Here is a 14,647-nt window from a genome sequence, read left to right on the forward strand (position 1 = left end):
AACAGGAACACCTTCCAAATATTGAGTTGTACCCCCTTTTGCCCTCAGAACAGCCTCAATTCGTCAGGGCATGGACTCTACAAGGTGTCAAGCGTTCCACAGGGATGCTGGCCCATGTTGACTCCAATGCTTCCCACAGTTGTCAAGTTGGCTGGATGTCCTTTGGGTGGTGGACCATTCTTGATTCACACGGGAAACTGTTGAGCGTGGTGCTATAGGCCAAATAAGAGCTTTATAAGAGCTAATTTCAGTAGCAAACCTCCTTGGTGCTCACAGTAACGAACGAGACTTGAAATAAATGATAATCTAGTGTTTACAAGGTTATCTAGGGAAGTTATTGCAAAGGGAAATCCTTTTCCACTTGTGGTTGAATGTATTTATAAGTCCTACCAAATTCGAAAATGCATCCAAAGTACAAAATAATTTAATATGAACATTATACACTTTTTACAAATACTCATCTTTGTGACAGTATGTGAATAGAATAACATGTACAGTGCCTTTAGAAAGTATTCATACACCTTTAATCTTTCCACATTTTGTTACAAAGTGGGATTAAAATGGATTTCATTGTCATTTCTTGTCAACAATATACCCAAAATACTCTTAAGTATAAGAAAAATTCTAACATTTGTGAATAAAGATGAAACGCATATCTTGATTAAATAAGTATTCAACCACCTGAGTCAATACATGTTGAGAGCTTCAAGTTCCTTGGTGTCCACATCACCAACAAACTATCATGGTCCAAACACACCAAGACAGTCGTGAAGAGGGCACGACAAAGCCTATACCCCCTCAGCAGACTGAAAAGATTTGGCATGGGTCCTCAGATCCTCAAAATGTTCTATAGCTGCACCATCGAAAGCATCCTGACTGGTTGCATCACTGGCTGGTATGGCAACTGCTTGGCCTCCGACCACAAGGCACTACAGAGGGTAGTGCGTACGGCCCAGTACATCATTGGGGCCAAGCTTCCTACTATTCAGGACCTCTCTAGCAGGCGGTGTCAGAGGAAGGCCCTAAAAATTGTCACAGACTCCAGCCACCCTAGTCATAGACTGTTCTCTCTACTACCGCACGGCAAGCGGTACTGGAGCGCCAAGTCTAGGTCCAAAAGGCTTCTTAACAGCTTCTACCCCCAAGCCATAAGACTCCTGAACAGCTAATCAAATGGCTACCCCCAGACTATTTGCATTGCGCCCCCCCGCCCCCCCGCCCCCCCCACCCCCGTTACGCTGCTGCTACTCTGTTTATTATCTATACATAGTCACTAACTCTACCTACATGTACATTTTACCTCGACTAACCTGTGCCCCCGCACGTTGTCTCTGTACTGGTACCCCCTGTATATAGTTTCACTACTGTTATTTTACTGCTGCTCTTTAATTATTTGTTATATAAAAATTTACTTATCTATTTTTTACTTAACTGCATTGTTGGTTAAGGGCTTGTAATAAGCATTTCACTGTAAGGTCTACACCTGTTGTATTCGACATACAATTTGATTTGACGTTAGAATCACAATTTTGGCAGCGATTACAGCAGTGAGTATTTCTGGGTAAGTCTCTCAGAGCTGTCCACACCTGGATTGTGCAATTTCCCATTTTATTATTTTCAAAAATGTTCAAGTTCTGTCAAATTGGTTGTTGATTATTGCTAGACAACCATGTTCAGGTCTTGCCATAGGTTTTTCAAGCAGATTTAAGTCAAAACTGTAAATTGGCCACTCAGGAACATTCACTGGCAACTCCTCTGTAGATTTGGCCTTGTGGATTAGGTTATTGTCCTGCTGAAAGGTGAATTCATCTCCCCGTGTCTGGTGGAAAGCAGACTGAACCAGGTTTTCCTCTAGGATTTTGCCTGTGCTTAGCTCCTTCCATTTATTTCTTGTTCTGAAAAATTCCCCAGTCTTTAACGATTACACGCATACCTATATTACGATGCAGCCACCACTATGCTTGAAAATACGTAGAGTGCTACTCAGTAACACTTTGTATTCAGGACAAAATGTGCCACATTTTTTGCAGTATTACTTTTGCAATATTTACTTTACTGCATGTTTTGGAATGTTTTTTTGTTGTTGTTCTGTGCAAGCTTTTGTCTTCACTCTGTAGTTATTCCACAGTAATAACCTAATTGACAATGTTGTTGATCCATCCTCCGTTGTTTTCTCCTATCACAGCCATTAAACTCTAACTGTTTTAAAGTCACCATTGGCCTCATGGTGAAATCCCTGAGTGGTTTCCTTCCTCTCCGGCAACTGAGTTAGGAAGGACGCCTGTATCTTTGTAGTGACTGGGTGTATTGATACAACATTAAAAAAAATGTAATTAATAACTTGACCATGCTCAAAGGGATATTCATGGTCTGGTTTTTGTTTGTTTTACCCATCTACTAATAGGTGCCCTTTGCGAGGCATTGCAAAACCTCTTCTTTGTGGTTGAAATTCACAGCTTCAACTGAGTGATCTTACAGATAATTGTAAGTGTGGGGTACAGAGGTAGTCCTTCAAAAATCATGTTTAAAAACTATTATTGAACACCGTGACATAAGCACATTTTTACTCCTGAACTTTTTTAGGCGTGCCATAACAAAGGGGTTGAATACTTATTGGCTCAAGACATTTAAGCTTTTCATTTTTGTAAACATGTCTAAAAACATAATTCCACACTTTGTGTCTAGACCAGTGACAAAAAAATCTAAATATAATACATTTTAAATTCAGGCTGTAACACAAAATATGTAAAAAGGCAAGGGGTGTGAAAACTTTCCTTACTATTCATTATTAGTCCTTACAATTCATTATTAGTATTCCTCCAAATCTGACATTTTAGAACAGTGCATACATTGTCATTACAGTTTTAAGGTCAAGTACAAACATTGTGGTGCAACATGTGCACAACAAACAAGGCTGCAGGAAAGACATAGACGATGCAAATCCAGGGTTAAATGAGTTGAATCCAATTTGTTTTCTAATTTTAATTATTGGTGTTATTCCATGAATAACAAATGTGTAGAAAGGGAGTGTCAAGGGCCAGCAATGGGAGATACTGATTCATTTTCAATGTCTTTTTATAATTGCTCAAGGAAAATACAAATTCAGATGCAGTTCTCATGCATAGACTACAATGTTTCTTTAAATGGCAAAAGTGCAACTATTTCCTGATTTTATATTCCTTATACATTATATGCAAAATTATTAGCACCCTTGATAAAGATAAGCAAAAAAGACGGTATACCGTGCATTCGGAAACTATTCAGACTCTATTCCACATTTTGGATTCAGACCTTTTGCTATTAGACCCAATTGAGCTCAGGTGCATCCTGTTTCCATTGATCATCCTTGAGATGTTTCTACAACTTGATTGGTGTCCACCTGTGGTAAATTCAATTGATTGGACATGATTTGAAAAGGCACACTAATGTCTATATATAAGGTCCCACAGTTGACAGTGCATGTCAGAGCAAAAATCAAGCCATGAGGTCGAATACATTTTCGGTGGTCCTCAGAGACAGGATTGTGTCGAGGCACAGATCTGGGGAAGGGTACAAAAACATTTCTGCAGCATTGAAACTGCAGAAATGAACACGGTGGTCTCCATCATTCTTAAACGGAAGAAGTTTAGAACCCCCAAGACTCTTCCTAGAGCTGGCCGCCCGGCCAAACTGAGCAATCGGGGGAGAAGGGCGTTGGTCAGGGAGGTGACCAAGAACCCGATGGTCACTCTGACGGAGCTCCAGAGTTCCTCTGTAGAGATGGGAGAGCCTTCCAGAAGGAAAACTATCTCTGCAGCACTCTACCAATCAGGCCTTTTATGGTAGTGGCCAGACGGAAGCCACTCCTCCAGTAAAAGGTACATGACAGCCCACTTGGAGTTTTGCCAAAAGGCACCTAAAGGACTCTCAGACCATGAGAAACAAGATTCTCTGGTCTGATTAAACCAAGCTTGAACTCTTTGGCCAAATGCCAAGTGTCACGTCTGGAGGAAACCTGGCACCATCCCTATGGTGAAGCATGGTGGTGGCAGCATCATGTTGTGGGGATGTTTTTCAGCGGCAGGGACTGGGAGACTAGTCAGGATCGAGGCAAAAATGAACAGAGCAAAGTACAGAGATCCTTAATGAAAACCTGCTCCAGAGCACTCAGGACCAATCTAACATCTTGGGAGAGACCTGAAAATAGCTGTGCAGCGGTGCTACCCATCTCAGCTTGAGAGAATCTGCAGAGAAAAATGGGAGAAGACTCAAGGCAGTAATCGCTGCAAAAGGTGCTTCAACAAAGTACTGCGTTAAGGGTCTGAATACTTATGTAAATGTAATATTTCAGTTGTTGTTTTATACATTTGCAAACATTTCTAAAAACCTGTTTCTGCTTTGTCATTATGGGGTATTGTGTGTAGATTGATGAGGGGAAAAAAACAATTTAATCCATTTTAGAATAAGGTTGTAATGAAATGTAGAAAAAGTCAAAGGGTCTGAATACTTTCCGAACGCACTGTAAATACAAATGCTGAGCTATAATGTATGCTAAAATTTTTACATTATTTTATACTAATACAATTGCTCAGAGAAATAATATATCTCAAAAAGATAAATGGCACCCCGAAAGATTCTTATGAAAACAAACAATCTGCATTAACATTCTACTTTTTTAAATTAATCTCACCTTAAATAACTGTATTGTGGTCTTCCATGGCTCCCTGTTTTACTGGAGTATAAAAATTAGGTAACACGCATGTAAATGTATCATCCATCACCATGGGAAAAGGCGAAGAACTCACAATGAGTACAAAAAAATTACCACTTACCACTATTATGCCAACAATTAGGAGGTTTAAAACTTCTGGAACAGTGATAAACCTGCCTGATATTGGAAGCATGTGTATCTTGTCCCCACACACAGTAAGGAAGATGGTTTGGGATGTAAAGAAAAATCTAGAGCCAAATTTGGAGAATTACAGAACATCTTCGGGTCACCAAGTAAGTCTTCAAATCTATTAGACTCCATGCCAATAGGCTTTTTGGAAGGGTTGCCAGAAAAAAACTTAATTGAGAACAACACACAAGGGAAACGCTTGGGAGTTTGCATTGGCACTTGGATTTGAACCTGAGGATGGTCAGATTACATAAGTAGAGCTCTTTGGCCATGCACAGGAGTGGTGGGTTTGGCATCAAAAGAATGCATATGCAGAAAAGAAAATAACCTCATACCTACTTTATGGTGGTGGATCTTTTGATGTTATGAGCTATTTTGCTTCCTCTGGTCCTGGGGCCCTTGTTAATGTCAACGGCATCATGAACTTTACCAAGTACTAGGGCATTTTATCCCAAAAACCTGGTTGCCTCTCCCAAGAGGATGAAACTTGGCCGCAAGTGGCTCTTCCAGCAAGACAATAACCCCAAGCGCATATCAAAATACACAAAGGAAATGGTTAATTGACCACAAAATCAATATTTTGCAATGGCCATCTGTCTATGGACTTGAACCCCAATGAATACTGTGGTTTGAATTGAAGACGGCAGTCCATAAGCGCAGACAAAGGATATCAAGGATCTGGAAAGATTCCATATAGAGGAATGGTCTAAGATCCCTCCCAATGTGTTCTCCAATCTCATAAAACATTTCAGAAAAGGCTCAGTGCCATTATCCTCGAAAGGGGGAGGGTGCCAGAGTATTAAAAACGGGGGTGCCAATCATTTTGACCCCTATCTTTTTTTTTGTCAAACAAAATCTCTTTCTCTGAGCAATGGTATTAGTATAAAATATATAATTTTCCCAAATTTTGTTTGGCATACAATATAGCTCAGTATGTATTATTTATTTTTCCTCATCTTTATCAAGGGTTCCAATAATTCTGGACCTGTCTGTACAAGTATCTCATTTTACTCCTTTAACATTGCAATAGAAATGCTACAGACACAATATAAATGGCAATACTTTGCATATTATAATCAACAGTGATGTCCAGAAATGCACAAAGGTTTCATAGTCGAGATTTGACTTCTTCCCATGACAATTTAGGATGGACGTTGGTTGAAAAGGTGCCATGGTTTCCACCATACACTGACAGTTCACAATCCATGATTTTTCCCTCATTTTAATACAAAGAGAGAGCAATGGCGTAAATAACAAGCCACACTGCTTTCAAGGTATTTTTGTGTAAATTTGCGTTACTAAACAAGTTTGCAGTTATTGCAAATGCGTGCTTTGAGCTAGCATAGCAAACATTTGTTTGGTTGTTGACTGGACAAAACCAAATAACATAACAGTTGGATGGGGTGAAAACGCCTACTTTAGAAATGGCTCAAACATGTATTTTTGGTGTAACTTAAATTTTGCAATATACCGTATTATAATGACCAAACATGTTATCATGCGAGGACATTTAACACACACAAAAATTCTAAATATCCAGCTTTCCCAATGAAATTATACCACACATGGTACACTTTCATATTGTGCAACTGTGCTCATGTACTGTACATGTACCCGATGGATATCCAACATAACAATCTATCATTATTTACAAGATTCTACTTCATCCCAGTAATGCATTAACCGTTGACAAACTATAACGAAAGCAAATCCATTTATGGACAATGCCATTTTAGATATGTGCATCCTCGCTGTTGCTCCACACTGTTCATGTTATCATGGCCACAACACCCCCTGCAAAGTGAAGCGCTTTGAGACCTGGTGAAAAACTATATAAATGCAATAAAATATTATTGCTAATTTCAATTATGAGTGCACAGATTTTATGAAAACCTCAAGGGTTTAGTCATTTTACCATGAGAAATGTGTGACCAAGTTAAAACTAAACCGAGTCCAATTGAAAAGAAATTCGACAACAAATGTGTTATTTATGTTGTTTACAGTTTGAACCCCTACAAAAGTAGATCCATGGAATATCACACAGTATGTACCTCAAGGTGCAGAGATAATCCAGATGTGCATTTTTTAAAATCCAGATTACCCTTATATCTAATAATAATAATAATAAAAAAAGGGTAAGAAAATCCCTCATTACTCATCTGTACTAATTTGGTAACATCTTATTGCCCAAGTCTTCACAAAACCTCTTTCAGATTTTTGCGACACCGCAGCCAGCTCCTGGATGAACTCTAGGATGTATTCACTTCAAGTCCCATAGACCAATGTTTCACAACTCCAGTTTGAGTACCGCCAACAGCACACATTTTTGGTGTAGCACCGGACAAACTCACCTGATTCAACTCATTGAGGGCTTGATAATTAACAAGTTGAATCAGGTGTGCTTGTCTGGGGCTACAACAAAAAAGTGTATTGTTGGGGGTAATCAGGGACTGGAGTTGGGAAACACTGCATAGACTGCCAAAACATGCAGTGTCAAGATTGTGAGAAGCTGTCGTCCTTATCGGAATCGGGGGATGCCGGTCGTGACATCTCAAAGAAACTGGATGAGCGAGAGGGCTTTCTCGAACTAGAGGCCTTTTTCGATTTTAGCAGTTGAAGCATCTCGGCCAGCTGTGCCTCCACCACCGCCATGCGGCCATTAAGAGACCCGATGTCTCCCCTAAGTTCCTGCTTCAGCTCCAGGAAAGAGGCGTGCATGGTCTGTACGGGTATAGGACAGACAACCAGCTTCCCTTTTGACTGCACAGGGCTCCGGTCCTGTGGAGTGCGGGCGTCACCCACGTTATCTAAGCGCAGGTCGCTCTTAGTAATACCGCTGTCACAAGAGTCCGTCTTCTTGAGAGACATCTCGTTATGGGACTTAGTCCTGTCCGGCAAGGTCTCCATGGACTCGGCCTTAGAAACGCTGCTCCATGACTCTGCTTTCACAACGGACTCCTTGAAACGACCCCAGCCCTTTTTGGTCTTTGGCGCAGGCTCTGCGGACTTGCAGCCTACGAGGTTGCCATTTTGGATGGCAGGGGCATGAAGCATGACTCGGCTAGAGGGCTTGGAGGACAAAGATGACAATGTGGACGAAGCTGTGGGAGTGGCAGGGCTCTCGGTCACCATGATGATGCTGGTGGAGGCGAGGACCTCATGGATCTTGGTTTGCTCCAGGTGGATTGTGCCCTTCTCCACGTCTGGTGGCTCCCCCTGACTAGCTCGCTCTGCTGCTAGTCGCGCCTCCCTCTGCTGCCGGAAGCGCTGGAAGAGGCGACGGACAGGGTGGTCCGGAGGAAGGTTCAGAGGGGCCTCATTATTCCTCTTGAGCATCTCCTCTTCCTCACGTTTCACATCACTGATCTTCCGGAACACGATCTGTAACAAGAAATCAGAACATCAGGTTGGGATCAAGCCCATCAAATTCTTTGGGTCCAAAATGACATTTGCTGCATTACATCTAAATGCGATACCCTTTAAATATTTAACTTTAAGTATTTCTTTGGACACTTATGACTTAAACCAGGGCTGCCCAACCCTCTTCCTGGAGATCCACCGTCCTGTGGGTTTTCAGTGCAACCCTAATTTAACACACCTGATTCTATTAATTAGCTGCTCAACAAGACCTTAACTAGCTGAATCAGATATGCTAAATTAGGGTTGGACTGAAAACCTACAGGACAGTAGATCTCCAGGAAGAGGGTTGGGCAGCACTGACTTAAACGTTTCTAAACTAAAGGAAAATAGCATAATGTCCCTCAGCCTCCAAACATACACTACATGACCAAAAGTATGCTCGTCGAATATCTCATTCCAAAATCATGGGCATTAATATGGAGTTGGTCCCCCTTTGCTGCTATAACAGCCTCCACACTTTTGGGAAGGCTTTCCACTAGTTGTTGGAACATTGCTGTGGGAACTTGCTTCAATTCAGCCACACGAGCATTAGTGAGGTCGGGCACTGATGTTGGGCAATTAGGACTGGCTCGCAGTCGGCGTTCCAAAGTTTGATGGGGTCTGTGCAGGCCAGTCAAGTTCTTCCACATCGATCTCGACAAACCATTTCTGTATGGACCTCGCTTTGTGCACAGGGGCATTGTCATGCTGAAACAGGAAGGGGCCTTCCCCAAACTGTTGCCACAAAGTTGAAAGACGAATGTGAATTGATTGCCCCTCATCTATCTTCAGAGTTCGTTCTGTTAGGTGACCTAAACTGGGATATGCTTAACACCTCGGCAGTCCTACAATCTAAGCTAGATGCCCTCAATCTCACACAAATTATCAAGGAACCCACCAGGTACAACCCAAAATCTGTAAACATGGTCACCCTCATAGATATCATCCTGACTAATTTGCCCTCCAAATACACTTCTGCTGTTTTCAATCAGGATCTCAGTGATCACTGCCTCATTGCCTGCATCTGCTATGGATCCACGGTCAAACGACCACCCCTCATCACTGTCAAACACTCCCTAAAACACTTCTGCGAGCAGGCCTTTCTAATCGACCTGGCCCGGGAATCCTGGAAGGATATTGACCTCATCCCGTCAGTCGAGGATGCCTGGTCGTTCTTTAAAAGTAATTTCCTCACCATCTTAAATAAGCATGCCCCTTTCAAAAAATGTAGAACTAAGAACAGATATAGCCCTTGGTTCACTCCAGACCTGACTGCCCTCGACCAGCACAAAAACATCCAGTGGCAGACTGCAATAGCATCAAATAGTCCCCGCGATATGCAAGTGTTCAGGGAAGTCAGGAACCAATACACGCAGTCAATCAGAAAAGCAAAGGCTAGCTTTTTCAAACAGAAATTTGCATCCTGTAGCTCTTACTCCAAAAAGTTTTGGGACACTGTAAAGTCCATGGAGAACAAGAGCACCTCCTCCCAGCTGCCCACTGCACTGAGGCTAGGTAACACTGTCACTACTGATAAATCCACAATAATCGAGAATTTCAATAAGCATTTCTCTACGGCTGGCCATACTTTCCTCCTGGCTACCTCAACCTCGGCCAACAGCTCCGCACCCCCCGCAGCTACTTGCCCAAGCCTCCCCAGCTTCTCCTTCACCCAAATCCAGATAGCAGATGTTCTGACAGAGCTGCAAAACCTGGACCCGTACAAATCAGCTGGGCTAGACAATCTGGACCCTCTCTTTCTAAAATTATCCGCCGCCATTGTTGCAACCCCTATTACCAGTCTGTTCAACTTCTCTTTTGTATCGTCCGAGATTCCTAAAGATTGGAAAGCTGCCGCAGTCATCCCCCTCTTCAAAGGGGGTGACACTCTAGACCCAAACTGTCATAGACCTATATCCATCCTGCCCTGCCTTTCTAAAGTCTTCGAAAGCTAAGTTAACATACAGATCACTGACCATTTCGAATCTCACCGTACCTTCTTCGCTGTGCAATCCGGTTTCCGAGCTGGTCACCGGTGCACCTCAGCCATGCTCAAGGTACTAAACGATATCATAACTGCCATCGATAAAAGATTGTACAGTACAGTCGTCTTCATCGACCTGGCTAAGGCTTTCGACTCTGTCAATCACCGCATTCTTATCGGCATACTCAACAGCCTTGGTTTCTCAAATGACTGCCTCGCCTGGTTCACCAACTACTTCTCAGACAGAGTTCAGTGTGTCAAATCGGAGGGCCTGTTGTCCGGACCTCTGGCAGTCTCTATGGGGGTACCACAAGGTTCAATTCTCTTTTCTCTGTATATATCAACGATGTCGCTCTTGCTGCGGGTGATTCCCTGATCCACCTCTAGGCAGATACAATTCTATATACATCTGGCCCTTCTTTGGACACTGTGTTAACAAACCTTCAAACGAGCTTCAATGCCATACAACACTCCTTCCGTGGCCTCCAACTGCTCTTAAACGCTAGTAAAACTAAATGCATGCTTTTCAACCGTTCGCTGCCCGCACCCGCCCGCCCGCCCGCCCGACTAGCATCACTACTCTGGACGGTTCTGACTTAGAATATGTGGACAACTACAAATACCTAGGTGTCTGGCTAGACTGCAAACTCTCCTTCCAGACTCATATTAAACATCTTCAATCCAAAATTAAATCTAGAATCGGCTTTCTATTCAGCAACAAAGCCTCCTTGACTCATGCCGCCAAACATACCCTAGTAAAACTGACTATCCTAACGATCCTCGACTTCGGCGATGTCATTTACAAAATAGCCTCCAACACTCTACTCAGCAAACTGGATGCAGTCTGTCACAGTGCCGTTTTGTCACCAAAGCCCCATATACCACCCACCACTGCGACCTGTATGCTCTAATCGGCTGGCCCTCGCTACATATTCGTCACCAGACCCACTGGCTCCAGGTCATCTATAAGTCTTTGCTAGGTAAAGCTCCGCCTTATCTCAGCTCACTGGTCACAATAACAACACCCACCCGTGGCACGCGCTCCAGCAGGTATATCTCACTGGTCATCCCCAAAGCCAACACCTCCTTTGGCCGCCTTTCCTTCCAGTTCTCTGCTGCCAGTGACTGGAATGAATTGCAAAAATCGCTGAAGCTGGAGACTTATATTTCCCTCACTAACTTTAAACATCAGCTATCTGAGCAGCTAACTGATCACTGCAGCTGTACATAGTCCATCTGTAAATAGCCCACCCAGTCTACCTACTTCATCCCCATATTGTTTTTATTTACTTTTCTGCTCTTTTGCACACCAGTATCTCTACTTTCACATCATCATCTACTCATTTATCACTCCAGTGTTAATCTGCTAAATTGTAATAACTTCGCTACTATGGCCTATTTATTGCCTACCTCCTCACGCCATTTGCACACACTGTATATAGACTTTCTTTTTTTCTATTGTGTAATTGACTGTACGCTTGTTTATTCCATGTGTAACTCTGTGTTGTTGTTTGTGTCACACTGCTTTGCTTTATCTTGGCCAGGTCGCAGTTGTAAATGAGAACTTGTTCTCAACTAGCCTACCTGGTTAAATAAAGGTGATTTCTTTTATTTTTTATAAATAAAAGCACAGAATCATCTAAAATGTAATTGTATGCTGTAGCGTTAAGATTTCCCTTTTTACTGGAACCTAAAGGGCCTAGAGCCCGAACCATGAAAAACAGCCCCATTTTTCTATAATGTTATTTGACATGGAGGGTCAGATGGTGGTGATGTGCTAAGAAAGAGGTACAGTAATTCTTTCATGAAACAAAAGTGTTGGAACAATAAAGTGTTGGCATTTGGGAATAGTTAATGCCTCATAGGGGAAGTTGGCACTGACTAACCAGGTTTGACTGTAATTCAAATCTCAATCGTGGAGAGTTTGGAAGTGGTAATGTTTAATTAGATAAAATGTAGGTAATATTGTGCAACATCATTATTATAAATATGTAGAACTAGCACGTTATCGTCGAGGACACAACTGCTCACTGCCCTAAAAATATCAGTGCGGGTTTTGTTTGTCTCATTTATTTATTTATTACATTTTGAATTGCCAGCTGGAAGCTCACGGGAAAAAGAAGTCTGCATTGTGTTTATGTACCACAGTGGTCTTTATTTAGCTGCGCTCAGCACAAACACAAAGCAATAGCAGCAAAAAGTAAAGCAGCTTCCCCTCACCATAGTTATATATCAAGGCAGTGGAAATGCAATGTGTGGCCCCTTTTAAAATGGATGAATATATTGAACCACATTGAAATCATGGCAGGTGACACATAAAATAATACAAACGCATAAATAAGTAATGTTGGGGATAGGAAACGTAATCAAAAGGATAAATCTTATATCGGTCTGCTAATACAAGAATATTAAAGGCCCAGTGCACTAGTTTTGTAAATATCTATATAATAATAAAGATTTTTCAAGGGTTGCTGCAGCACCCCTACTTCCTGTGGCTATGAGTACATGTATGGTTTTGGGAGCATTTATTTGAAACCATGAAATTGTATTAGTTTAACCAAGTAACTGACATTAATTGGTTCTCGTCGCATCAGATATTTTAGAGTGAAGTGGGTGAGGTTAACATTGACCCAATGCCTATCTAAATGTTTTAAGCAATGCTTTTTTCCCCAAACTTGCCAGATTTAGGCAAAGCACTGGTCACAATCAAAACCCAACAACTTTCTGTCTCAAAGCCTGCAAATGCATCTTTAGCTGTCCATTCAAACAGAGGCTGTCCATGACTAATACACATTCAGACTCTTCTCCAAAGGCTGCTCCAAAAGGCAGAGACTATCCCACAGTGCAAATTACATTTATGTATTCATAAAGCACAATCCCCTGAACAGCCAATCAGATCTTTTGTATTTTCGGCAGACCAGAGAGCTGAGAATTGCTTGACCTGAGGAATGATTCAGTATGGCTAAAAGGTAGTGCTGAGCAATTAACCAACGTCGGTTCAATTATTTTAATTCCATTTCATTTTTTTTCTTCTGTGAGCTCAATGTGCACATTGCACAGTTTCTCTACAGATAAATCATATCTCGGCTGAACTGTGCGATGGCAGTAGGGAGTTATAGTTTCCAACAGGCCAATATTTGAAAATAATACATTGGCAAATATTGTACAATCCAGGTGTGCAAAGCTCTGCCAAAGGTGATTCTAACATATTGACCCAGGGGTGTGAATACTTATGGAAATTAGATTTATGTATTTCATTTTCAATAAATTTGCTCAACATGTTTTCACTTTGTCATTATGGGTTATTGTGTGTAGATTGGTGAGAAATCAATGTAATAAATGTTGAATTAAGGCTGTAACACAACACAAAATGTCAAGGGGTATGAATACTTTCTGAAGGCACTGTATCTACTTCTCCAGTATCCCTGCACATGTATTGGAACTGACCCAGTATATAGCTAGCTTACATCTCATGTTCTTATTTTGTTTGTATTAATGTTATTTTAGTACTACATTTGATATTGATTACTGCATTGTTGGGTTTAGAGCTTGCAAGAAAGGCATTTCACCGTACTTAACTTTTATTTGAAGTAACTTTTATTTTCATGACGGTCTTCATCCATAACCCTTCGGTTATACGGTAATTATGCCAGCACTACAGCTGAAGTGTTCCAGCTCCACCATCTTCAGTAAATTACACCTGTAATATGTCGTCTTATCATGGCTACAAGAAGTCGCCGCATTGCCCATAACTGTCTCCATCTTTATCCGTCTCTAGGAATGTGACAGATTCATTCAGTTAATATTAATTTGTTCATGACCATGAGACTATTTGAGATGCAGTATGGCTAACAATCAAATGTGTCCATCAATCTGTGTCTTGTGTTAGTAATAAGACCTTTCTCAGATCATGATTAAATGTGGTCATGCAGACTGCAGAGGCTTTCCCAAAATCATTCTGGCATTAACCACGTAATCAATATCTTTATTACCCTAGTCGTGGGGTTTTCATTTAGTCATTTCATCTGGTGAAATTGAATCGTGACAATGGATTAATATGTGGGTCAGGGGAATTTTAAAAGTTCTTGGTGGTCGTATAATAAAACATAGACGAAGAACAAGAGAGTAGTTAGTACAAAATGCTTTAGAGTGGATTATTGTTGCTAGTTGTTTAATGTTATATGAAACGGCTGGTCATGAAATCATGTAGATCACTGTGTTATTAGGAAATACAGCACAAATACTGTAGTCCATCACATTATTGTATTAGACTTAGATTAGATTTAGACCTTTATCCCAGACCTGTATCCCACATTTCTCACAAGATCAGTAATATGGGCTGAAACTTGTCCAGCAACCTTTCCATAGGGTTTCTTAATACAGAT

General features: G+C 41.4%; 1 protein-coding gene across 1 annotated transcript in view; it reads right to left on the reverse strand.

Annotated features, from left to right (window-relative positions):
* Positions 1–5,807: 5,807 nt before the first annotated feature.
* Positions 5,808–14,647, reverse strand: part of LOC115208504 (potassium voltage-gated channel subfamily H member 1-like) — a 66,478-nt gene continuing 57,638 nt past the window's right edge. The window contains exon 12 of the mRNA XM_029776616.1: positions 5,808–8,260. Within this exon, the coding sequence (XP_029632476.1) occupies positions 7,373–8,260 (888 nt within the window). The 3' untranslated portion in view covers positions 5,808–7,372. The remainder of the gene's footprint in view (positions 8,261–14,647) is intronic.

This window comes from Salmo trutta, chromosome 14, assembly GCF_901001165.1.
Source record: "Salmo trutta chromosome 14, fSalTru1.1, whole genome shotgun sequence".
NCBI lineage: Eukaryota > Metazoa > Chordata > Actinopteri > Salmoniformes > Salmonidae > Salmo > Salmo trutta.